The sequence below is a fragment of the Balaenoptera ricei genome, chromosome X, assembly GCF_028023285.1.
Source record: "Balaenoptera ricei isolate mBalRic1 chromosome X, mBalRic1.hap2, whole genome shotgun sequence".
Lineage (NCBI taxonomy): Eukaryota > Metazoa > Chordata > Mammalia > Artiodactyla > Balaenopteridae > Balaenoptera > Balaenoptera ricei.
In genome coordinates, this window is record NC_082660.1 from 55,494,352 (window position 1) to 55,519,693 (window position 25,342).

Genomic DNA, 25,342 nt, shown 5'->3' on the forward strand with positions numbered 1-25,342 from the left:
GAGGAGAATGGATCAATGTAATCTACTTTGATCTTGTAAAGTCTTGAAACCTGCCTTACAATACATAATACAAATACACACAGACCTGGACCACACAGCTAATAGGTGGGTGTCCACCTGGCTTGAACATGGGCAGGCTCAACCTCCCTCTATTCCTAACTTCAGCCTGCAGCTTCCTTTCCCTCTGAGTTGGTATGTCATAATCATTGTTAGCCTTCAAAATCTTTACTAGTTTCCAAAAATGGAAAGAATGTATATGATCTTGGAGCTAAATTAAAAGCATCAACTGAACCTCCTATTGTTTCTTTAGGTATTTATCGATAATAAGGAAAGAGAGAGAATTCTGTCTTTGTGGCACGGGAGCAGGGCTAGAGGGATGTGTCATTAAAATTCTCCCTTTGCCTGCTCTTTCTGGCTTCCCAGAGCGTTGAATGTGAGTTTTCAGGCATCAGATTAGTCATAAAACCAAGTGTAGGAATGTGATAGGAATGATTAAGAATGACCCACTGTTCAGAAAATCTAACCAGAAAGGGTAGCTAAGGCCACCAAGCAGCATGGAATGGCATAAATAACATGAGTTAGAGCCTAAAGTTCTGAGTTTGAATCTTAGCTGCTTAACCTACTAGCTGTGTTGTACTGGGCAAATGAATTAACCTCACTGAGCCTCGATTTCCTCAACTATAAAACTGGGAGAGTCATTCTCACCTTGTAAAATTGTAAAGCTCAAATCTAAACATGCAGTTTCCAGGTCATGAGGCCAGCCTTGTCTGATAAACATGGTGCTGAGCTTTCTTTCTTCTAGATCAGTGTTTCATAGCTCTTTAAAACTCCTTTTGATAAATCTAAAAATCCCACTGCCTCCTTTAGTTCATTTAAACTTTCAAAATAAGTTAAATATTGTGACTGAAAAGAAAACAAAGCAAAAGTAATTCTGAATATTTTAAAATTTTCATAGCTACCCCACTGTCTCTGGAAATTCCATATACCCTTTCAGGGTAGGGGTGGTGGTAGTGGTGGGTGGCAAATACTGTTTGCCACTCACTCACCAAAATCACAGATCTATACTTAGGTTCACACTAATATCCCCTCCCTGCCCCCAAAGAAGTCTCCTATTCCAATCCTTCCAGCCTTCAAGATCAAAGTCATACATTCTTCTTCCTCAAAGCAGCCTTCCCTGATTGCACCATCCAGCTCAAGTTACTATGGTTTTCCTTTTCTGAATGCTAGCACTGACTATGAAGACCCTTATACAATTGGCACTCAGTTACCACACTAGTGAATTTGCATTAGTTGTGTTTTACAGCTTTTAATTTTGTCCGTCCATTCAGGCTGTGCCCAGCACTGAGCCTTCCTTGGTCTTTCCTCACTTAGGAGTTATCCAGGGAAGGACAGCTGATAAAGCCTCAGAGGCTTTTCTGCTCAGCTTCTACACATAACAAGGGGGCAAAGCCCTCCTGAGCCCTAGTTGCCTGTGGTACTATTGGGACCAGAATGCCCACATGCCAATTGTTAATGGTGGTCTGAGTGCTTTCAAAGGGACATGGTGAATAGGTGCTCACCACAGATGCTATTTGGGTCATCACAAGTTCTCTGCCTAAATGGGATTGTTTCTAATAGGATGGCAGCCTTCCTCCTTTTCCTTTCCACTCATCCAAGTTGGAGGAGATTAAGGGAGCTAGTGCTTCTCTAGTAGGGCCCTGGCAGTCTGCAGCCAAGCACTCTGGCCCTGGGCCTGGCCCTAGCCATAGCCCCAGAAAGGAGCCCACCCCCGTCCCTCACATTACATGACTGAAACAGCTGGGAGTTGTTTGAATTTGGCATCACTGGGTATTCATGGGGTTTAATAAAACACTGCAGGACATTTTGTACAAATGACAGATGCTACAATCTGGAGAATGCAAATCTTCAGGATTGCAGCCTGCCTCACTTGCTTGTCAGTAAGGTTCTCCCTAGCTCTTTAGAGGGGGCCCTGGCTGCTCACACCTAGCCTGACAATCTGGTTTTATCTCAGGTACTAGGGAAGGCACATGGTGCTGGGACTGGATTTGTCTTTATAATTATTGTATTCCAGCATCTACAGTACATACTTAATAATAACAAAATAATAACAACAACAATGGCAACAGTGAACACTTAACCAACATACATTATGCGCCAGACACTATTCTAAATGCTTTGCATTTCCCCCAGCTTTACTGAGGTATAATTGACAAAATTGTATATATTTAAGGAGTAATATGTGATGTTTTGATATATGTATGCATTATGAAATGATCACCACAATCAAGCTAATTAACATATCCATCATCTCACATAGTTACCTTTTTTTTTGTGATGAGAACACTTCAGATCTATTTTCTTAGCAAATTTCAATTATACAATACAGTGTTGCTAACTATAGTCACCATTTGTACATTAGCTCTCCAGAAGTTATTTGTCCTACATAACTGAAAGTTCTTACCCTTTGATCAACATCTCCCCATTTCTCCCACCCCCATGAGCCCCTGGCAACCACCATTCTACTCTCTACCTTTATGAGTTGGCCTGTTTTAGATTCCATATATAAGTGAGATAATATGGTATTTGTCTTTCTCTGTCTTATTTTACTTAGCATAGTGTCCTCCAGGTTCATCCATGTTGTTGGATATGGCAGGCTTTCCTTAGTTTTTTTTTTTTAAGAAGTTTTTTTTTTTTTTTTTTTGTTTAACTTTTGGGTTTATTTATTTATTTATTTATTTATTTATTTATGGCTGTGTTGGGTCTTCGTTTCTGTGCAAGGGCTTTCTCTAGTTGCGGCAAGTGGGGGCCACTCTTCATCGCGGTGCGCAGGCCTCTCATTATCACGGCCTCTCTTGTTGTGGAGCACAGGCTCCAGACGCGCAGGCTCAGTAATTGTGGCTCACGGGCCTAGTTGCTCCGTGGCATGTGGGATCTTCCCAGACCAGGGCTTGAACCCGTGTCCCCTGCATTGGCAGGCAGATTCTCAACCACTGCACCACCAGGGAAGCCCCTTTCCTTAGTTTTTAATGCTGAATAATATTACATTGTGTGTGTGTGTGTGTGTGTGTGTGTGTGTGTGTATGACGTTTTCTTTATGTATTCATCCCTTGCCAACTACACTTTGCATTTATTAACTTAAATCATCCTCACAACTATCCTACAAGTTAGGTACTGGTATAACCCCATTTTATGAGGAACTGTGGACATAGAGCAGTTAAGAAACTTGCCGTGGAATAAAAGCTACCATCTATGGCACTGCTGGGCTTTGAGACTAGGCTATCTGGCTCTAAAAATCTGTGCTTGTTTTAACCACTGTGTATACTGCCTCCCAATAAAAATGTGCTGAATAAATGATTAGTAACACTGCATATACAGTAATCAATGGCTAATATTTGTTAAGCATTTACTGTGTGCCAGGCACTGCAACTGTATTGTCTCATTTACCCCTCACAACCTCCCTTCCATGTAGATACTATTATGGTTCCCATTTTGCAAATGAGGGGATAATAAAAGGCACAGAGAATTTGTTCAAGGTCACACAACTGATGGGAAAACGGAAATTGGTGGCCTCTTGTCTGGCCCTAGAACCCATGCTCTTGACATTATACTTTACTGCTTCCCACTACTTCAGGTGATTCTCCTCAAAGCCTCCGGAGATGAATTCTGTCATCAGCCTGATTTGACACTGATAAAAATAAGGAGTTAAAGAACTGGCCCAAGGTTAGACAAATTAGTAAGAGACAGTAGAGTCTAGGACTCAGGTGTTCTGGTTTTAAACCCCCTGGTTTTAAAGCAGAAATCTTCTTTCTGTCTATTCCGCCTCTGATGCTACTGGTGCATTCCTGAGTTGTCCCGAATGGCTCCTTCTCCAAGTCTGGCCCTTTAGTGCACGAAGAAATGGTCCAAATGCAGAAAGTTCCATGTATAGAAGAAATCCTCTCTCCAGCATCTTTATACTCTGTTTAGTTCTGATTCTCCCAGAATATGGTGAAAGTGACATAAATACTGAGCAGTTATGACACAGGGGACAACAGAGCATGTCCAGACTGGCACAATTGATGATAAATGGGGAAAAGGCTGTTAGGGGCAACTGCAGGGTTGTAGGAATATTGGCGGATGATTGATTGAAGAGAGGTAAGAGGGGCTCTCCTCTCCTCCCCAGTAAAAAGTGAAAGGGAAGAAATGAAAAAAGAGATAAATTCCCCAAAGCAACAAAGTAATTTTCAATATAATCATTGCAGGAGGAAAATAACAAAATACATTATTAACCAAAATAGCAGGGCAATAAGATGCAGGGGAGCAGAGACGTTATGGACACCATAAAGGACAAGAAGAAAGAGAAAAAAGAGTCTTATCAGATTTTTCAAAAGAAAAGTGACAAACAAAGAGGGAAGCAGCAAAAATTAAAGAAGGGATCACATAATTAGAAGCCACTGGTGTCATTTCACACCTACTATAATGGCCACTTAAAAAGTATCTTCAGGGCTTCCCTGGTGGTGCAGTGGTTGAGAATCTGCCTGCCAATGCAGGGGACACGGGTTCGAGCCCTGGTCTGGGAAGATCCCACATGCCACGGAGCAACTGGGCCCGTGAGCCACAACTACTGAGCCTGCACGTCTGGAGCCTGTGCTCCGCAACGGGAGAGGCCGCGATGGTGAGAGGCCTGCGCACCACGATGAAGAGTGGCCCCCACTTGCCGCAACTAGAGAAAGCCCTCACACAGAAACAAAGACCCAACACAGCCAAAAATAAATATAAAAATAAATTAAAAAAAAAAAGACCTAAAGAAGAAATACATGGCGAATATCTTAAAAAAAAAAAGTATCTTCATATATATATTCACACACATACATGCACACTCTGAAACAAGCTACAAGTTCTTCAAGCTGTTCTAATTGGTGCATGCAATCCCAACTTCCAATGTGCAAAATGGGGAAGTTTTTGCTTAACTTGTTGGGAATTAAGAGAATCTTAAGACTGGATGAGAACTTAGTAACTGGGCCAAATGATCTCAGGGATCAGATGGGTCTATCAATCTCTCTTATACTATTTCTGGCAGGAAACCATCTAGCACATTTGGGGGTACATCTAGTGACAGAGACCTCGCTATCTTACAAGGCTGCTTAGTTCTTTATTGGGGTGGGAGAAGACTAAGATTAACAAGTACCCACTAGGTGTCAGGCCCTCTATCAGGCATTTTACATGCATTGACTTCATTTAATCTTCACAACAATCCTGTAGAGTAGTTATTATCTTCATTTTACAGATGATAAAGTGAAGGTGGAGAAAGTGAAGTCATTTGCTTGAAATCATGTAGTTAGTGAGTACTGGAACTAATGAGCACAAAATTGTCTGACCATAAATTTTATGCTTTTTCTACCACTCCACATTGCACCTATCTGCAAGGAAACTGTGGGAAAATCTGAAGTGCCAGGCTGAAATCCTGATATCCTCTGTCTAGTGCAACCCTCTCATCAACTAGTCTAGTTACTGCCAAGATAGAAGATGGATTTTATGCAACATGACCTGCTCTTAGGAAACCAATGGAGAGTCCCTGTCACTGTACCTCCTTTTAAATGTTCACAACTCTTTAATAATCTATTATAGGAGGGACCGTCAAGATGGCAGAGGAGTAAGACGTGGAGATCACCTTCCTTCCCACAAATACATCAAAAATACATCTACATGTGGAACAACTCCTACAGAACACCTACTGAATGCTGGCAAGAGACCTCAGACTTCCCAAAAGGCAAGGAACTCTTAAGGTACCTGGGTAGGGCAAAAGAAAAAAGAAAAAAACAGATACAAAAGAATAGGGATGGAACCTGCACCTCTGGGAAGGAGCTTGAAGGAGGAAAAGTTTCCACACACTAGGAAGTCATTTCACTGGCTGAGATGGGAGGTGGGTGGGGGGGAAGCTTCAGAGCCATGGAGGAGAGTGCAGCAACAGGGGAGCAGAGGGCAAAGTGGAGAGATTCCCACACAGAGGATCACTGCCGACCAGCACTTACTAGCATGAGAGGCTTGTCTGCTCGCCCGCCAGGGTGGGTGGGGGCTGGGAGCTGAGGCTTGGGCTTTGGAGGTCAGACCCAAGAGAGAGGACTGTGGTTGGCTGCATGAACACAGCCTGAAGGGGGTTGGTGCTCCACAACTACCCAGGAGGGAGTCCGGGAAAAAGTCTGGAACTGCCTAAGATGCAAGGGAACGTTGTTTCGGGGTGAGCAAGAGGAGGGGATTCAGAGCACCACCTAAACCAGCTCCAGAGATGGGCACGAGCCACGGTTATCAGCTCGGACACCAGAGAGGGGCATGAAACGCTAAGGCTGCTGCTGCAGCCACCAAGAAGCCTGTGTGCAAGCACAGGTCACTATCCACACTTCCCCTCCAGGGAGCCTGGGCAGCCCGCCACTGCCAGGTTCCGGGATCCAGAGAAAACTTCCCCAGGGGAACACACAGCGCATATCAGGCTGTTGCCATGTCACACCAGCCTCTGATGCCGCAGGCTTGCCCCGCATTCCGTACCCCTCCCTCCCCTGGCCTGAGTGAGCCAGAGCTCCCTAATAAGCTGCTACTTTAACCCTGTCCTGGCTGGGTCGGGAACAGACGGCCTCAGGTGACCTATGCTCAGAGGCGGGCTAAATCCAAAGATGAACCCCAGGAGCTGTGCAAATAAAGAAGAGAAAGGGAAATCTACCCCAGCAGCCTCAGAAGCAGCAGATTAAATCTCCACAATCACCTTCATGTACCCTGCATCTGTGGAATACCTGAATAGACAATGAATCATCCAAAAATTGAGGTGGTGGACTTTGGGAGCAACTGTAGACTTGGGGTTTGCTTTCTGCATCTAATTTGTTTCTGGTTTTATGTTTATTTTAGGTTAGTATTTAGAGCTAATTATCATTGGTAGATTTGTTTATTGATTTGGTTGCTCTCTTCCTTTTTTTGTATATATATTTTTTTCCTTTTTCTCTTTTTGTGAGTGTATATGTGGATGCTTCTTTGTGTGATTTTGTCTGTATAGCTTTGCTTTTACCATTTGTCCTAGGGTTCTGTCTGTCGGTTTTTTTTTTTTTTGTATAGTTTTTAACACTTGTTATCAATGACGGATTTGTTTTTTGGTTTGCTTGTTCTCTTCTTTCTTTCTTCTTTTTTATTAATTTCTAAAAATAATATTACTTTTTTATTTTATAACTATATTTTATTCTATTTGTTTCTTTGTTTCTTTCTTCTTTATTTCTCCCTTTCCTTCTGAGCCGAGTGGCTGACAGGGTCTTGGTGCTCGGGCTGGGTGTCAGGCCTGAGCCTCTGAGGTGGGAGAGATGAGATCAGGACACTGGCCCACCAGAGAACTTCCAGCCCCATGTAATATAAAAAAGTGAAAGTTTTCACAGAGATCTCCATCTCAACACTAAGACCCAGCTCCACTCAAAAACCAGCAAGTTACAGTGCTGGACACTCTATGCCAAACAACTAGCAAGACAGGAACACAACCCCACTCATTAGCAGAGGGGCTTCCTAAAATCATAATAAGGTCACAGACACCAAAAAACACACCACCGGACGTGGTCCTGCCCACCAGAAAGACAAGATCCAGTCTCACCCACCAGAAGACAGGCACCAGTCCCCTCCACCAGGAATCCTACACAACCCACTCAACCAACGTTACTCACTGAGGGCAGACACCAAAAACAACAGGAACTACGAAACTGCAGCCTGCAAAAAAGAGACCCCAAACACAATAAGTTAAGAAAAATGAGAAGACAGAGAAATACACAGCAGATGAAGGAGCAAGGTAAAAACCCACCAGACCAAACAAATGAAGAGGAAATAGGCAGTCTACCTGAAAAAGAATTCAGAGTAATGATAGTAAAGATAATCCAAAATCTTGGAAATAGAATGGAGAAAATACAAGAAACGTTTAACAAAGACCTAGAAGAACTAAAGAGCAAACAAACAATGATGAACAACACAATAAATGAAATTAAAAATTCTCTAGAAGGAATGAATAGCAGAATAATTGAGGTAGAAGAACGGATAAGTGACCTGGAAGATAAAAGAGTAGAAATAACTACTGCAGAGCAGAATAAAGAAAAAAGAATGAAAAGAATTGAGAACAGACTCAGAGACTTCTGGGACAACATTATCACACCAACTTTCATATTACAGGGGTCTCAGAAGAAGAAGAGAAAAAGAACGGGACTGAGAAAATATTTGAAGAGATTATAGTTGAAAACTTCCCTAATATGGGAAAGGAAAGAGTCAATCAAGTCCAGGAAGCACATAGAGTCCCATACAGGATAAATCCAAGAAGAAACATGGCAAGACACATATTACTCAAACTATCAAAAATTAAATACAAAGAAAAAATATTAAAAGCAGCAAGGGAAAAACACAAATAACATATAAGGGAATCCCCATAAGGTTAACAGCTGATCTTTCAGCAGAAACTCTGCAAGCCAGAAGGGAGTGGCAGGACATATTTAAAGTGATGAAAGGGAAAAACCTACAATCAAGATTACTCTACCCAGCAAGGATCTCATTCAGATTCGATGGAGAAATTAAAACCTTTACAGACAAGCAAAAGCTAAGAGAGTTCAGCACCACCAAACCAGCTTTACAACAAATGCTAAAGGAACTTCTCTAGGCAGGAAACACAAGAGAAGGAAAAGACCTACAATAACAAAACCAAAACAATTAAGAAAATGGTAATAGGAAGATACATATCGATAACTACCTTAAATATAAAAGGATTAAATGCTCCAATGAAAAGACATAGAGTGGATGAATGGATACAAAAACAAGACTCGAATATATGCTGTCTACAAGACACCCACTTCAGCCCTAGGGACACATACAGTCTGAAAGTGAGCGGATGGAAAAAATATTCCATGCAAATGCAAATCAAAACAAAGCTGAAGTAGCAATTCTCATATAAGACAAAATAGACTTTAAAATAAAGACTATTAGAAGAAAGAAAGAAGGACACTACATAATGATCAAGGGATTAATCCAAGAAGATATAACAATTGTAAATACCTATGTAGCAAACATAGGAGCACCTCAATACATAAGGCAAATGCTAACAGCCTTAAAAACGGAAAGCGATAGTAACACAATTATAGTGAGGGACATTAAACACCCCACTTTCACCAATGGACAGATCATCCAAAATGAAAATAAATAAGGAAACACAGCTTTAAATGATAGATTAAACAAGATGGACTTAAATGATATTTATAGGACATTCCATCCAAAAACAACAAAACACACTTTCTTCTCAAGTGCTCATGGAACATTCTCCAGGATACATCATATCGTGGGTCACAAATCAAGCCTTGATAAATTTCAGAATGTTGAAATCATATCAAGTATCTTTTCCAACCACAACGTTATGAGACTAGATATCAATTACAGGAAAAAATCTGTAAAAAATACAAACGCATGGAGGCTAAACAATACACTACTAAATAACCAAGAGATCACTGAAGAAATCAAAGAGGAAATCAAAAAATACTTAGGAAAAAATGACAATGAAAACACGATGACCCAAAACTTTTGGGATGCAGCAAAAGCAGTTCTAAGAAGGAAGTTTATAGCAATATAATCCTACCTCAGGAAACAAGAAAAAAATCCTCAACAAAACACAAGCAAACAGAATCCAACAGCACATTAAAGGGAACATACACCATGATCAAAGGGGTTCATCCCAGGAATGAAAGGATTCTTCAATATATGCAAATCAATCAATGTGATACACAATATTAAAAAACTGAAGGATAAAACCATATGATCATCTCAATAGATGCAGAAAAAGCTTTTCAGAAAATTCAACACCCATTTATGATAAGAACCCTCCAAAAAGTAGGCATAAAGGGAACTTACTTCAACATAATAAAGGCCATATATGACAAACCCACAGCCAGCATTGTTCTCAATGGTAAAAAACTGAAACCATTTCCACAAAGATCAGGAACAAGACAAGGTTGCCCACTCTCACCACTATTATGCAACATAGTTTTGGAAGTTTTAGCCACAGCAATCAGAGAAGAAAAAGAAATAAAAGTAATCCAAATCAGAAAAGAAGAACTAAAACTGTCACTGTTTGCAGATGACATGATGCTATACATAGATAATCCTAAAGATGCTACCAGAAAACAACTAGAGCTAGTCAATGAATTTGGTAAAGTAGCAGGATACAGTATAAATGCACAGTAATCTTTTGCATTCATATACACTAATGAAGAAAAATCTGAAAGGGAAATTAAGGAAACACTCTCATTTCCCACTGCAACAAAAAAAAAGATACCTAGGAATAAGCCTACCTAAGGAGATAAAAGACCTGTATGTAGAAAACTATAAGACATTGCTGAAAGAAATTAAAGATGATGCAAACAGATGGAGAGATATACCGTGTTCTTGGATTGGAAGAATCAAAATTGTGAAAACGATTATACTACCCAAAGCAATCTACAGATTCAATTCAATCCCTATCAAAATACCTATGGCATTTTTCAAAGAACTGGAACAAAAAATTTCTCAATTTGTATGGAAACACAAAAGACCCCAAATAGCCAAAGCAATATTGAGAAAGAAAAACAGTGCTGGAAGAATCAGGCTCCCTGGCTTCAGACTATATTACAAAGCTACACTGATCAAGACAGTATGGTACTGGCACAAATACAGAAATATAGATCAATGGAACAGGATAGAAAGCCCAGAGATAAACTCATGCACATATGGTCACCTTATCTTTGATAAAGGAGGCAAGAATATACAATGGAGAAAAGACAGCCTCTTCAATAAGTCATGCTGGGAAAACTGGACAGCTACATGTAAAATAATGAAATTCGAACACTCTGTAACACCATACACAAAAATAAACACTAAATGGATTAAAGATCTAAATGTAAGAGCAGACACTATAAAACTCTTAGAGGAAAACATAGGCAGAACACTCTATGACATAAATCACAGCAAGATCCTTTTTGACCCACGTCCTACAGAAATGGAAATAAAAATAAAAATAAACAACTGGGACCTAATGAATCTTAAAAGCTTTTGCACAGCAAAGGAAACCGTAAAAAAGATGAAAAGACAACCCTCAGAATGGGAGAAAATATTTGCAAATGAAGCAACTGACAAAGGATTAATCTCCAAAATATACAAGCAGCTCATGCAGCTCAATATCAAAAAAACAACCCAATCCAAGAATGGGCAGAAGACCTAAATAGACATTTCTCCAAAGAAGATATGCAGATTGCCAACAAACATATGAAAGGATGCTCAACATCGCTAATCATTAGAGAAATGCAAATCAAAAGTACAGTGAGATATCACCTCACACCATTCAGAATGGCCATTATCTAAAAATCTACAAACAATAAATTCTAGAGAGGGTGTAGAGAAAAGGCAACCCTCTTGCACTGTTTGTGGGAATGTAAATTGATATAACCACTATGGAGAACAGTATGGAGGTTCCTTAAAAAACTGAAAATATTACTACCATATGACCCAGCTATCCCACTACTGGGCATATACCCTGAGAAGACCATAATTCAAAAAGAGTCATGTAGTACAATGCTCATTGCAGCACTATTTACAATAGCCAGGACATGGAAGCAACGTAAGTGTCCATCGACAGATGAATGGATAAAGAAGATGTGGCACATATATACAATGGCATATTACTCAGCCATAGAAAGAAACAAAATTGAGTTATTTTTGGTGAGTTGGATGGACTTAGAGACCGTCATACAGAGTGAAGTAAGTCAGAAGGAGGCAAACAAATACTGTAGGCTAACACATATATGTGGAATAAAAAAAAAAAAATCCATTCTGAAGAACCTAGGGGCAGGACAGGAATAAAGACACAGACATAGAGAATTGAATTAAGGACACGGGGAGTGGGAAGGGTAAGTTGGGACGAAGTGAGAGAGTAGCATTGACATATATACACTACTAAATGTAAAATAGATAGCTACTGGGAATCAGCTGCATCGCACAGGGAGATCAGCTCGGTGTTTTGTGTCCCCCTAGAAGTGTGGGATAGGGAGGGTGGGAGGGAGATGCAAGAGGGAGGGCATATGGGGATATATGTATACATATAGCTGATTCACTTTGTTATACAGCAGAAACTAACACACCATTGTAAAGCAATTATACTCCAATAAAGATGTTAAAAAAAAATCTATTATAGAATTCTGACATGCTCAATGGCAATAATGACATAGAGGTTACTAATGAAGAATTCGGAGTCAGCTTGCCTGGATGTAATTCCTGGCTCCATCACTCACTAGATATAATATCACCTTGGGCAAATTATATAACTTCTCTGTACCTCACTTTACATATATTTAAAATGGGAAAAATAATAGTACTTACGTCATGGGTTTGTGGTGAGGATTAAATTGAGTTAATGAATGTAAAGGCCTTAGAACAGAATCATAGAGGTGAACAGTAAATGTTGATTCATTATTATTTTATTGTCAATCTGTATTTTCTAGAATCTTTTATATTTTGAAAATTGGTACATTTTCTCATCTATAGTGTTGTCATAGATCTCCTGTAACTCATGACTCTGTTGAGTTTACCTACAGCAATTCTGCTGGGGACATCTGAGTATTATTTCATTGCTCAGTGATGTATATATTTTTAAATTACATTACACCTAAATTCCATTAGTCTACAAGCTCTAAGAAGGCAGAGCTTGCTGGCACAGAGCAGGGGCTCAATAATTATAGCATGAAAGAATGAATTCAGAGCACTGAAGTGCTTTCTTACAACCTCAGATACTTTAGGTTTAAATTCCCCCTCAACAGGTTTATGCTCTTTTTCCCTTGACAGAGAAGTTTTAAGTTCCTGTGTTAATAGTAAATTATTTGTCCCTAGAAGGGAGTTGTCAGACTATCACTTCTTTTTTCTTCTTTTTTTAAAAAGATCTTTTTAAATCATTGATATTGTCCTAGAATCTTTAAAAACTAACTTTGACTCATTGTAAGATTCATGAAACTAATCTTTGTCACGCCTATTAAATATCCTATACATATAAAATATTACATATGAATATCTATCCACTTGCTATGGGCCCATGTTTCCTCCTCCTTTTTAAATATGAACTCATCAGAAAGCTTTATGTAGCCACAATTGATTACGTAGCTTTCTTGTCCCCTTTCTTCCCTGTAAAAAGGATTACTGTGGGGGGGAGGAGAGAAGATGGCGGAAGAGTAAGACGCGGAGATCACCTTCCTTCCCACAGATACAGTAGAAATACATCTACACGTGGAACTGCTCCTACAGAACACCCACTGAACGCTGGCAGAAAACGTCAGACCTCCCAAAAGGCAAGAAACTCCCCCCGTACTTGGGTAGGGCAAAAGAAAAAAGAAATAACAGAGACAAAAGAATAGGGACGGCACCTGCACCAGTGGGAGGGAGCTGTGAAGGAGGAAAGATTTCCACGCACTAGGAAGCCCCTTTGCAGGCAGAGACTGTGGGTGGCAGAGGGGGGAAGCTTCGGAGCCACGGAGGAGAGCGCAGCCACAGGGGTGCGGACGGCAAAGCGGAGAGATTCCCGCACTTCCCGCACGGAGGCTCGGCGCTGACCAGCACTCACCAGCCCTAGAGGCTTGTCTGCTCAGCCGCCGGGGCGGGCGGGGCTGGGAGCTGAGGCTCGGGCTTCGGTCGTATTGCAGGGAGAGGACTGGGGTTGGCGGCGTGAACACAGCCTCAAGGGGTTAGTGCACCACAGCTAGCCGGGAGGGAGTCCGGGAAAAAGTCTGCAGCTGCCGAAGAGGCAAGAGACTTTTTCTTCCCTGTTTCCTGGTGCGCGAGGAGAGGGGATTCAGAGCGCCGCCTAAACGAACTTCAGAGACGGGCGCGAGCCTCGGCTAACAGCGCGGATCCCACAGCAACAGGGGCGCAGAGGAAAAAACGGAGAGATTCCCGCACAGAGGCTCGGCGCCGAGCAGCGCTCACCAGCCCGAGAGGCTTGTCTGCTCACCCGCCGGGGCGGGCGGGGGCTGGGAGCGGAGGCTCGGGCTTCGGTTGGATCGCAGGGAGAGGACTGGGGTTGGCGGCGTGAACACAGCCTGAAGGGGTTAGCGCACCACAGCTGGCTGGGAGGGAGACCGGGAAAAAGTCTGCAGCTGCCGAAGAGGCAAGAGACTTTTTCTTGCCTCTTTGTTTCGCGGCGCGCAAGGAGAGGGGATTCAGAGCGCCGCCTAAACGAACTCCAGAGACTGGCGCGAGCCGCGGCTATCAGCGCGGACCCAAGAGACGGGCGTGAGACGCTGGGGCTGCTGCTGCCGCCTCCAAAAAGCCTGTGTGCGAGCACAGGTCACTCTCCACACCGCCCCTCCTGGGAGCCCGTGCAGCCCGCCACTGCCAGCGTCCCGTGATCCAGGGACAACTTCCCCGGGAGAACGCACTGTGCACCTCAGGCTGGTGCAACGTCACGCCAGCCTCTGACGCCGCAGGCTCACCCCGCCTCCACTGTACCCCTCCCTCCCCGCGGCCTGGGTGAGCCAGAGCCCCCGAAGCAGCTGCTCCTTTAACCCCGTCCTGTCTGGGTGGGGAACAGACGCCCTCAGGTGACCTACACGCAGAGGCGGGTCCAAATCCAAAGCTGATCCCCAGGAGCTGTGCGAACAGAGACGAGGAGGGGAAATCTCTCCCAGCAGCCTCAGAAGCAGCAGATTAAAACTCCACAAAAAACTTGATGTGCCTGCATCTGTTGAATACCTGAATAGACAACGAATCATCCCAAATTCAGGAGGTGGACTTTGGGAGCAGGATATATTAATTTTTCCCCTTTTCCTTTTTTTTTGTGAGTGTATATGTATATGCTTCTGGGTGAGATTTTGTTTGTATAGCTTTGCTTTATAATAGCTTTATTTTACTTCACTATATTATAGCCTCTTTCTTTCTTTCTTTCTTTCTATTTTTTGTCCCTTTTACTTTGAGCCATGTGGACGAAAGGCTCTTGGTGCTTCAGCCAGGCATCAGGGCCGTACCTCAGAGGTGGGAGAGCCAACTTCAGGACACTGGTTCACAAGAGACCTCCCAGCTCCACGTAATACCAAACGGCAAAAATCTCTCAGACATCTCCATCTCAACATCAAGACCCAGCATCACTCAATGACCAGCAAGCTACAGTGCTGGACACCCTATGCCAAACAACTAGCAAGACAGGAACACAGCCCCATCCATTAGCAGAGAGGCTGCCTAAAATCATAATAAGGCCACAGACACCCCAAAATACACCACCAGACGTGGACGTGCACACCAGAAAGACAAGATCCAGCCTCATCCACCAGAGCTCAGGCACTAGTTCCCTCCACCAGGAAGCCTACACAACCCACTGAACCAACCTTAGCCACTGGGGACAGATACCAAAAACAATGGGAACTACGAACCTGCAGCCTGTGAAAAGGAGACCACAAACACAGTAAGATAAGCAAAATGAGACGACAGAAAAACACACAGCAGATGAAGGAGCAAGGTCAAAATACACTAGACTTAACAAATGAAGAGGAAATAGGTAGTCTACCTGAAAAAGAATTCAGAATAATGATAGTAAGGATGATCCAAAATCTTGGAAATAGAATAGACAAAATGCAAGAAACATTTAACAAGGATGTAGAAGAACTAAAGAGGAACCAAGCAATGATGAAAAACACAATAAATGAAATTAAAAATACTCTAGAGGGGATCAATAGCAGAATAACTGAGGCAGAAGAAAGGATAAGTGATCTGGAAGATAAAATGGTGGAATTAACTATTGCAGAGCAGGATAAAGAAAAAAGAATGAAAAGAACTGAGGACAGTCTCAGAGACCTCTGGGACAACATTAAACGCACCAACATTCGAATTATAGGGGTCCCAGAAGAAGAAGAGAAAAAGAAAGGGACTGAGAAAATATTTGAAGAGATTATAGTTGAAAACTTCCCTAATATGGGAAAGGAAATAGTTAATCAAGTCCTGGAAGCACAGAGAGTCCCATACAGGATAAACCCAAGGAGAAACACGCCAAGACACATATTAATCAAACTGTCAAAAATTAAATATAAGGAAAACATATTAAAGGCAGCAAGGGGAAAAAAAAAACAAATAACACACAAGGGAATCCCCATAAGGTTAACATCTGATCTTTCAGCAGAAACTCTGCAAGCCAGAAGGGAGTGGCAGGATATACTTAAAGTGATGAAGGAGAAGAACCTACAACCAAGATTACTCTACCCAGCAAGGATCTCATTCATATGTGATGGAGAACTTAAAAACTTTACAGACAAGCAAAAGCTGAGAGAGTTCAGCACCACCAAACCAGCTTTACAACAAATGCTAAAGGAACTTCTCTAGGCAAGAAACACAAGAGAAGGAAAACACCTACAATAACAAACCCAAAACATTTAAGAAAATGGGAATAGGAACATACATATTGATAATTACCTTGAATGTAAATGGATTAAATGCTCCCACCAAAAGACACAGGCTGGCTGAATGGATACAAAAACAAGACCCATATATATGCTGTCTACAAGAGACCCACTTCAGACCTAGAGACACATACAGACTGAAAGTGAGGGGATGGAAAAAGATATTCCATGCAAATGGAAATCAAAAGAAAGCTGGAGTAGCAATTCTCATATCAGACAAAATAGACTTTAAAATGAAGACTATTACAAGAGACAAAGAAGGACACTATATAATGATCAAGGGATCGATCCAAGAGGAAGGTATAACAATTGTAAATATTTATGCACCCAACATAGGAGCACCTCAATACATAAGGCAAATACTAACAGCCATAAAAGGGGAAATCGACAGCAACACAATCATAGTAGGGGACTTTAACACCCCACTTTCACCAATGGACAGATCATCCAAGATGAAAATAAATAAGGAAACACAAGCTTTAAATGATACATTAAACAAGATGGATTTAATTGATATTTATAGGACATTCCACCCAAAAACAACAGAATACACATTTTTCTCAAGTGCTCATGGAACATTCTCCAGGATAGATCATATCTTGGGTCACAAATCAAGCCTTGGTAAATTTAAGAAAATTGAAATAGTATCAAGTATCTTTTCCGACCACAATGCTATGAGACTAGATATCAATTACAGGAAAAGATCTGTAAAAAATACAAACACATGGAGGCTACACAATACACTACTTAATAACGAAGTGATCACTGAAGAAATCAAAGGGGAAATCAAAAAATACCTAGAAACAAATGACAATGGAGATATGACGACCCAAAACCTATGGGACGCAGCAAAAGCAGTGATAAGAGGGAAGTTTATAGCAATACAAGCCTACCTCAAGAAACAGGAAACATCTCGAATAAACAACCTAACCTTGCACCTAAAGCAATTAGAGAAAGAAGAACAAAAAAACCCCAAAGCTAGCAGAAGGAAAGAAATTATAAAGATCAGGTCAGAAATAAATGAAAAATAAATGAAGGAAACAATAGCAAAAATCAATGAAACTAAAAGCTGGTTCTTTGAGAAGATAAATAAAATTGATAAACCATTAGCCAGACTCATCAAGAGAAAAAGGGAGAAGACTCAAATCAATAGAATTAGAAATAAAAAAGGAGAAGTAACCACTGACACTGCAGAAATACAAAAGATCATGAGAGATTACTACAAGCAACTCTATGCCAATAAAATGGACAACCTGGAAGAAATGGACAGATTCTTAGAAATGCACAAACTGCCGAGATTGAACCAGGAAGAAACAGAAAATATGAACAGACCAATCACAAGCACTGAAATTGAAACTGTGATTAAAAAGCTTCCAACAAACAAAAGCCCAGGACCAGATGGCTTCACAGGTGAATTCTATCAAACATTTAGAGAAGAGCTAACACCTATCCTTCTCAAACTCTTCCAAAATATTGCAGAGGGAGGAACACTCCCAAACTCATTCTACGAGGCCACCATCACCCTGATACCAAAACCAGACAAAGATATCACAAAGAAAGAAAACTACAGGCCAATATCACTGATGAACATAGATGCAAAAATCCTCAACAAAATACTAGCAAACAGAATCCAACAGCACATTAAAAGGATCATACACCATGATCAAGTGGGGTTTATCCCAGGAATGCAAGGATTCTTCAATATACGCAAATCAATCAATGTGATACACCATATTAACAAATTGAAGGAGAAAAACCATATGATCATCTCAATAGATGCAGAGAAAGCTTTCGACAAAATTCAACACCCATTTATGATAAAAGCCCTGCAGAAAGTAGGCATAGAGGGAACTTTCCTCAACATAATAAAGGCCATATATGACAAACCCACAGCCAACATTGTCCTCAATGGTGAAAAACTGAAACCATTTCCACTAAGATCAGGAGCAAGACAAGGTTGCCCACTCTCACCACTATTATTCAACATAGTTTTGGAAGTGTTAGCCACAGCAATCAGAGAAGACAAAGAAATAAAAGGAATCCAAATCGGAAAAGAAGAAGTAAAGCTGTCACTATTTGCAGATGACATGATACTATACATAGAGAATCCTAAAGATGCTACCAGAAAACTACTAGAGCTAATCAATGAATTTGGTAAAGTAGCAGGATACAAAATTAATGCACAGAAATCTCTTGCATTTCTATACACTAATGACGAAAAATCTGAAAGTGAAATTAAGAAAACACTCCCGTTTACCATTGCAACAAAAAGAATAAAATATCTAGGAATAAACCTACCTAAGGAGACAAAAGACCTGTATGCAGAAAATTATAAGACACTGATGAAAGAAATTAAAGGTTATACAAATGGATGGAGAGATATACCATGTTCCTGGATTGGAAGAATCAACATTATGAAAATGACTCTACTACCCAAAGCAATCTACAGATTCAATGCAATCCCTATCAAACTACCACTGGCATTTTTCACAGAACTAGAACAAAAAATTTCACAATTTGTATGGAAACACAAAAGACCCCGAATAGCCAAAGCAATCTTGAGAACGAAAAATGGAGCTGGGGGAATCAGGCTCCCTGACTTCAGAATATATTACAAAGCTTCAGTAATCAAGACAGTTTGGTACTGCCACAAAAACAGAAATATAGATCAATGGAACAGGATAGAAAGCCCAGAGATAAACCCACACACATACGGTCACCTTATCTTTGATAAAGGAGGCAAGCATATACAGTGGAGAAAAGACAGCCTCTTCAATAAGTGGTGCTGGGAAAATTGGACAGGTACATGTAAAAGTATGAAATTAGAACACTCCCTGACACCAGGCACAAAAATAAACTCAAAATGGATTAAAGACCTCAGTGTAAGGCCAGACACTATCAAACTCTTAGAGGAAAACATAGGCAGAACACTCTATGACATATATCACAGCAAGATTCTTTTTGACCCAGCTCCCAGAGAAATGGAAATAAGAACACAAATAAACAAATGGGACCTAATGAAACTTAAAAGCTTTTGCACAGCAAAGGAAACCATAAACAAGACCAAAAGACAACCATCAGAATGGGAGAAAATATTTGCAAATGAAGCAACTGACAAAGGATTAGTCTCCAAGATTTACAAGCAGCTCATGCAGCTCAATAACAAAAAAACGAACAACCCAATCCAAAAATGGGCAGAAGACCTAAATAGACATTTCTCCAAAGAAGATATACATATGGCCTACAGACACATGAAAGAATGCTCAACATCATTAATCATTAGAGAAATGCAAATCAAAACTACAAGGAGATATCATCTCACACCGGTCAGAATGGCCATCATCAAAAAATCTAGAAACAATAAATGCTGGAGAGGGTGTGGAGGAAAGGGAACTCTCTTGCACTGTTGGTGGGAATGTAAATTGATACAGCCACTATGGAGAACAGTTTGGAGGTTCCTTAAAAAACTACAAATAGAACTACCATACCACCCAGCAATCCCACTACTGGGCATATACCCTGAGAAAACCATAGGTCAAAAAGTGTCATGTACCACAATGTTCATTGCAGCTCTATTTACAATAGCCAGGACATGGAAGCAACCTAAATGTCCATCGACAGATGAATGGATAAAGAAGATGTGGCACATATATACAATGGAATATTACTCAGCCATAAAAAGACATGAAATGGAGGTATTTGTAATGAGGTGGATGGAGTTAGAGTCTGTCATACAGAGTGAAGTAAGTCAGAAAGAGAAAAACAAACACAGTATGCTAACACATATATACGGAATCTAAGGAAAAAAAAAAAAGGCTATGAAGAACCTAGTGGCAAGACGGGAATAAAGACACAGACCTACTAGAGAGTGGACTTGAGGATATGGGGAGGGGGTGGGGTGGGATGTGACAGGGTAAGAGAGTGTCATGGACATATATACACTACCAAATGTAAAATAGATAGCTAGTGGGAAGCAGCCACATAGCACAGGAAGATCAGCTCGGTGCTTTGTGACCACCTAGAGGGGTGGGATGGGGAGGGTGGGAGGGAGGGAGATCCAAGAGGGAAGAGAAATGGGAACATAATGTATATGTATAACTGATTCACTTTGTTATAAAGCAGAAGCTAACACACCGTTGTAAGGCAATTATACTTCAATAAAGATGTTTAAAAAAATAAATAAATAAATAAAAGTAAAAAAAAAAAAAAAAAAAAAAAGGATTACTGTGTTTTGGGGCCTCCTTTTTAACTTTGCCTGAGGTGAGTGCCTTACTCGCCCAGCTCTAGTCCTGGCCCTTTTCCTTTGTAGATTTCCTTTGCCAAAGGATTCTTCATCTCCAGGAAGCTTTCTCCATTTCTTCCAGCTCTACCTCAAGAGGAAAGGCTTTTATAGCAATGGCAAGAGGTCCCTCAACCACCCAGCAGACCAAAGACATTGTATCTTTCTATACCTTATTTTGGCGCCATGGTCATTTCTCAAAAGTTTACTCCCTATTGCTGAATAGAAAGGCCTATTTCAGGTACCAAATAGAAATCCTCAACCATAGCCTCAACACAAACATCAGATATAGTTTTAAGGGGCTTTGAAAAATCAAACTGTAGCTGCTCATGCTCTGAGAAACCAGAGTCAAGAAGGCCCAGGTATGTGGATAGCTTTTTTCTGGAAGGGGAGGCCATGGTTCTTGCTAGAACAAGAAGGCTCCCATTGGAAGAAAGCTATGCTAACTTCAAGGTTTCTCTTGTTTTTGTCATCCTTGTTGCCTGCTACCCCCATCCTGCCAGCTTGGCTGGCTTAGCTTCTGGTTTCTCCTTAATCACTGGCTTCTACTAGCTGGCCTGGAGCTGACTCTCATTCCATTTTAGTTTTCTGCTGTCCCCTGGCTCCTAAACTTAGCTCACTGTCCATGTTGTTTCTTCCCTTTATTTCTAGCCTTTGCCTCACTATTTTGTGTTCTGGCTCCTGGCCCTGTCTCCTATAGCTACTGTTTTGCAGAGCTGAGTTTCACATTTTCCTTAAAGTAATCTCAGCCTTTGCTGACAGATGCTTAAATTAACAGGGTGTGAGTGGTGGGCAACGCTAAAATAAACTAGCTTTCTAATGTATTTTCTGTGTCTCTCTACAACTGGTTGTTCTGAGTGTAAACATGCCTCAGTGGGAAGAATGAGCACATGCCTATTGGTGACATGACTGATATGCTGAGAATTTCCTTGGCTATGTAAGTTAACCCTCAAAAATTCTGCCTCCTGATTTGATGGAAGTCTAAGGAAGAGTTGGGGGTAGATAATAAGAGGGCTGAGTGTTTGGCCAAGTTCCAGATTCATACAAGTTCTCTCTTCCAGGGCCAGGTCCAGACCAAGGCAGTAATTTTCTCCATTAGCTAGACAGCTATCAGTTCCAGAGCTGGCACTTAAAGTTTATTCCCAAACATTGAGGCAGTTCGACTTGAAACTCAATTTGTTCCCTCAATCCACTGTCAAAGGCAAATAGCCAGAGATTTAATGCAAGATGTGGCATACACAGAGAACAGGGGGCTTAAAAACAAATGTGTGGTTCCTGTTCCAGGCTGGAAAAGATGACAGTGTTTAACCTAGTGCTTCATGATTTAGTATTCCCTTTCAGAGGTATCTGCTACTTGGTGAGGAAGAGAACAAAGGGACTGGATTATGGAAAAAGAGCCAAGGGTAGGATGGTGAATTTAAAAAGTCACTTTAAGCACTCTTTGGTTTTCCCCTCCTCTTTTACTTTCCCTGGTCCCAAATTCTTCCCAGCCAGTCCCTGGAGCTAAAAGTGATCTGAACTTCCTATCCTAAGGGAGGAGGTGGAGGAAACAGTATACCACCAGGAGGAATCAGGCTGAGAACATATGCCATCCTCCTACCTGCCAAGGAGAAGATACCAAGAAACAAACACTCATGCTGAGTTAATCACAACAGCAAGACCTTTTCTCAAATGGATTACAGAGAAGGGAGGGTAATGAAGAGCACAGTTGAGAGTTATAGGAATGTGATACAACTTGTATAGGAAATGGGTAGGGGAACAGGGAAAATTCCTGTATCACAAAGGTAAGGTATCTTACCTGTAAGAGTAAAGTAGGTCCCTTGTTGGTTCCTAGGGCAGTAAGGGGCCAGATGGTCAAAGCCATTAGAGTAGAAATGGGGGGAGGTGCTCAGGGAAGCCACTTATTCACCAACTGGGATAGAAATATTTCAATATTTTTAGCAACTGGTGCAAATCAGCAGGCTATCAGCTCTGGGTCGAAAAGAGTGAGAAAGATCGCCATGAAGGGCAGGAGGGAAGAGTGTATAAAAGATATCAACACAAACTTTACCAGTTTCAGAATTTCACTGCCCATAAGCCAGCCCTGCTTGTGATATTCATGCCATACCAGTGATCCTGATATGGAATTGCTGCCAATATCTTGTCTTGTTTTTGCCCAGCAGGGTTAGCCCACTTTGTTGGGAACTGGAGATGATGGAGAGGAAGGGTCTGGTACCCCCTGGGGTGCCCATCTCCCTCAGGGAAGAAAGGGGTGGGGTTACCTTCTTGCAGAGGACCATCTGGTGGTCAAACAGGAAGAAGACCCGCTGCTGGTTGCGGCCGTAGGGCTGATAGATCCACGCCATCTCCCCAGTGTAGATCAGCTCCGAGCTCCTGTCTAGGATGTCCTCGCCCTGGGAAGGACATGTGATAGTGAGAGGCAGCCAGGCAGGAGGGATGGCCCCTTCACTTGCCTGGAGGCACCTAGAGCTGGGCATAGGCTGGGACAGGAGGAGGACAGAAAGGGCCTGGTGAGGAAGAAAGGATGGAGGGAGGGACCTCTGGGAATCCCTGAAAGGCTCCATGAGCTATAAAGACCCATACTCTTGTTTACCCTGAGGCCAAATGAGCCCCACTACCCAGGACTGCTATAGTCCTTATTTGCCAGTTGCTCTCTGGCCCTAGAGGCACCAGCTGCCATGAGGTGTCTATCTGTCTGTCTCTCTTATTCTCCCTCTCTCTTTTTCTCTAAATCTCTCTTTCTGCCCCAATCTTTCATCCCAGTTCTAGACTTTTAGTCTCTTTCTTGTACCTGAAGAGTAAAGCCTGAGCAGGTGCTAGAAGTCTCTCTGCTTCCCAGACAAGTAAAACAAGACAGGGAAGGACAAGAAAGAGATGATGTTTGAAGGAGAGAAAGAGAATCCATTCACCCTCTTAAAATTGTTTTTCCTTCCTTTCTCAGTTCATTAAAATTTACTGATTAAACAGGAAATGTCATCACCTTGGTCTATTATCCAGAAAGCCTGAATAACTTGCTTATCTTTCTTGCTATGTAGAATCAGACACACACACCAAAAATACCTAACACTTAGCTAATTCTATTCTACAGAGTTTCCAAGGGCCTCTTATTTATGGGAACTCTGATATGTGGGGTTGTATGTCAGATGCCAAGCCAGACTTGGCCCTGTTCTCGAAGAGCTTACATCTCAGCAGAGGAGTCTAATATAGGTGTGCTCAGAACTCATGGAATGCAAGGCAAACCATGGGGACAAAAAGAATTGGCCCCCTGACTCAGGAGAATTAATACTTATTGAGCACCTACAGGGATCAGACATTGTGCTACATACTTTCACTCTGTCTCTTCTGAGCATCACAGTAGCCCTGGTAGGTAGATAGTCTTGCTGTCATCTTTATAGTCTGAGGTACAAAGAGGTCAAGTGATCAGCCACAGCCACCCAGCTAGTTAGCCAAAGATCCACAATCCAACCCCAAGTTTGCAGATCCAGAGAGTGTGCTCACTTTTGCCACTATGTTATACTGTCTCTAGGCCAAAAAGTCACTGGAGGGTCAGTCCCTTCCTCTCTCTGGGTCTCAGTTTTCCAGCTGTTAAATGAGGTATGTGAGGATGACCTCTAAGGTCTTAGCCCTGACACACTAATGCTAAGATCTCAGCCTTGTACTGAAAAGCTTCAAGTCAAATTTAGAGATGGGGGTTCCCGCATCTCCCCAGAAACAATCAGAGGTAAACAGTCTAGGCAGGGCAGTGGCCCAAAGAGAAGGGTAGCAGGAAATCGTATTCTTGAGCATATCACTTTTTTTTCAGTCTAAGGGATGGGAAGAAAAAGGGGAGCTCAATGGAAATATTTTCTAATAATACAACCTCAAAAAGAAAGCTCAACTTGAGGACACAAGGAGAGGGAAGGGTAAGCTGGGATGAAGTGAGAGAGTGGCACGGACATATATACACTACCAAATGTAAAATAGATAGCTAGTGGGAAGCAGCCGCATAGCACAGGGAGATCAGCTCGGTGCTTTGTGACCACCTAGAGGGGTGGGATAGGGAGGGTGGGAGGGAGACGCAAGAGGGAGGAGATATGGGGATATATGTATATGTATAGCTGATTCACTTTGTTATAAAGCAGAAACTAACACACCACTGTAAAGCAATTATACTCCAATAAAGATGTTAAGAAAAAAAAGTAAGAAAGCTCAGAAATACTAGTGTGACTCCAGACTACACCTCAGGTGTTCCCTGGAACTTTGGTAAACACTCCTCCTTGAGGGGCCCACATACTAGCACAGAACCTCTGGAGGCCCAGGGCTAGGAGAAGAATCCCTCAGAGTGTGGGGGTCATGCAAGGTTTTCCTGTTGGAGGGATGGGAAGCTGAACGTGGTACCAGTCGGCCATTCCCCACCTTGAGGAAGGCCAGGAAGATGTACTACAGTCCATTTTGAATATGTATGAAGTGAAAGAATGCTATAAAAGGGGCCAATGCTATACAAAGATGGCCAGGATGACTTTTAAAGGCACAACTTGCTAAGCTGAGAATGATCAGACCAGGAGGACTACTCAGTGGCATCTGGTCTACACACTGTACCAGCTAGAAGCAACCCAATTCTATCAATTCTGTTTTAAGTACCTGCCATAAA

The 25,342-nt window shown here is 41.8% G+C and overlaps 1 protein-coding gene across 12 annotated transcripts in view; it reads right to left on the reverse strand.

Annotated features, from left to right (window-relative positions):
* ARHGEF9 (Cdc42 guanine nucleotide exchange factor 9) overlaps window positions 1-25,342 on the reverse strand; it is a 228,719-nt gene that overhangs the window by 33,985 nt on the left and 169,392 nt on the right. For all 12 annotated transcript variants that reach the window (XM_059910557.1, XM_059910551.1, XM_059910560.1 and 9 more), the window contains one exon: window positions 22,974-23,105. In XM_059910557.1, the coding sequence (XP_059766540.1) occupies window positions 22,974-23,105 (132 nt within the window). The remainder of the gene's footprint in view (window positions 1-22,973; window positions 23,106-25,342) is intronic.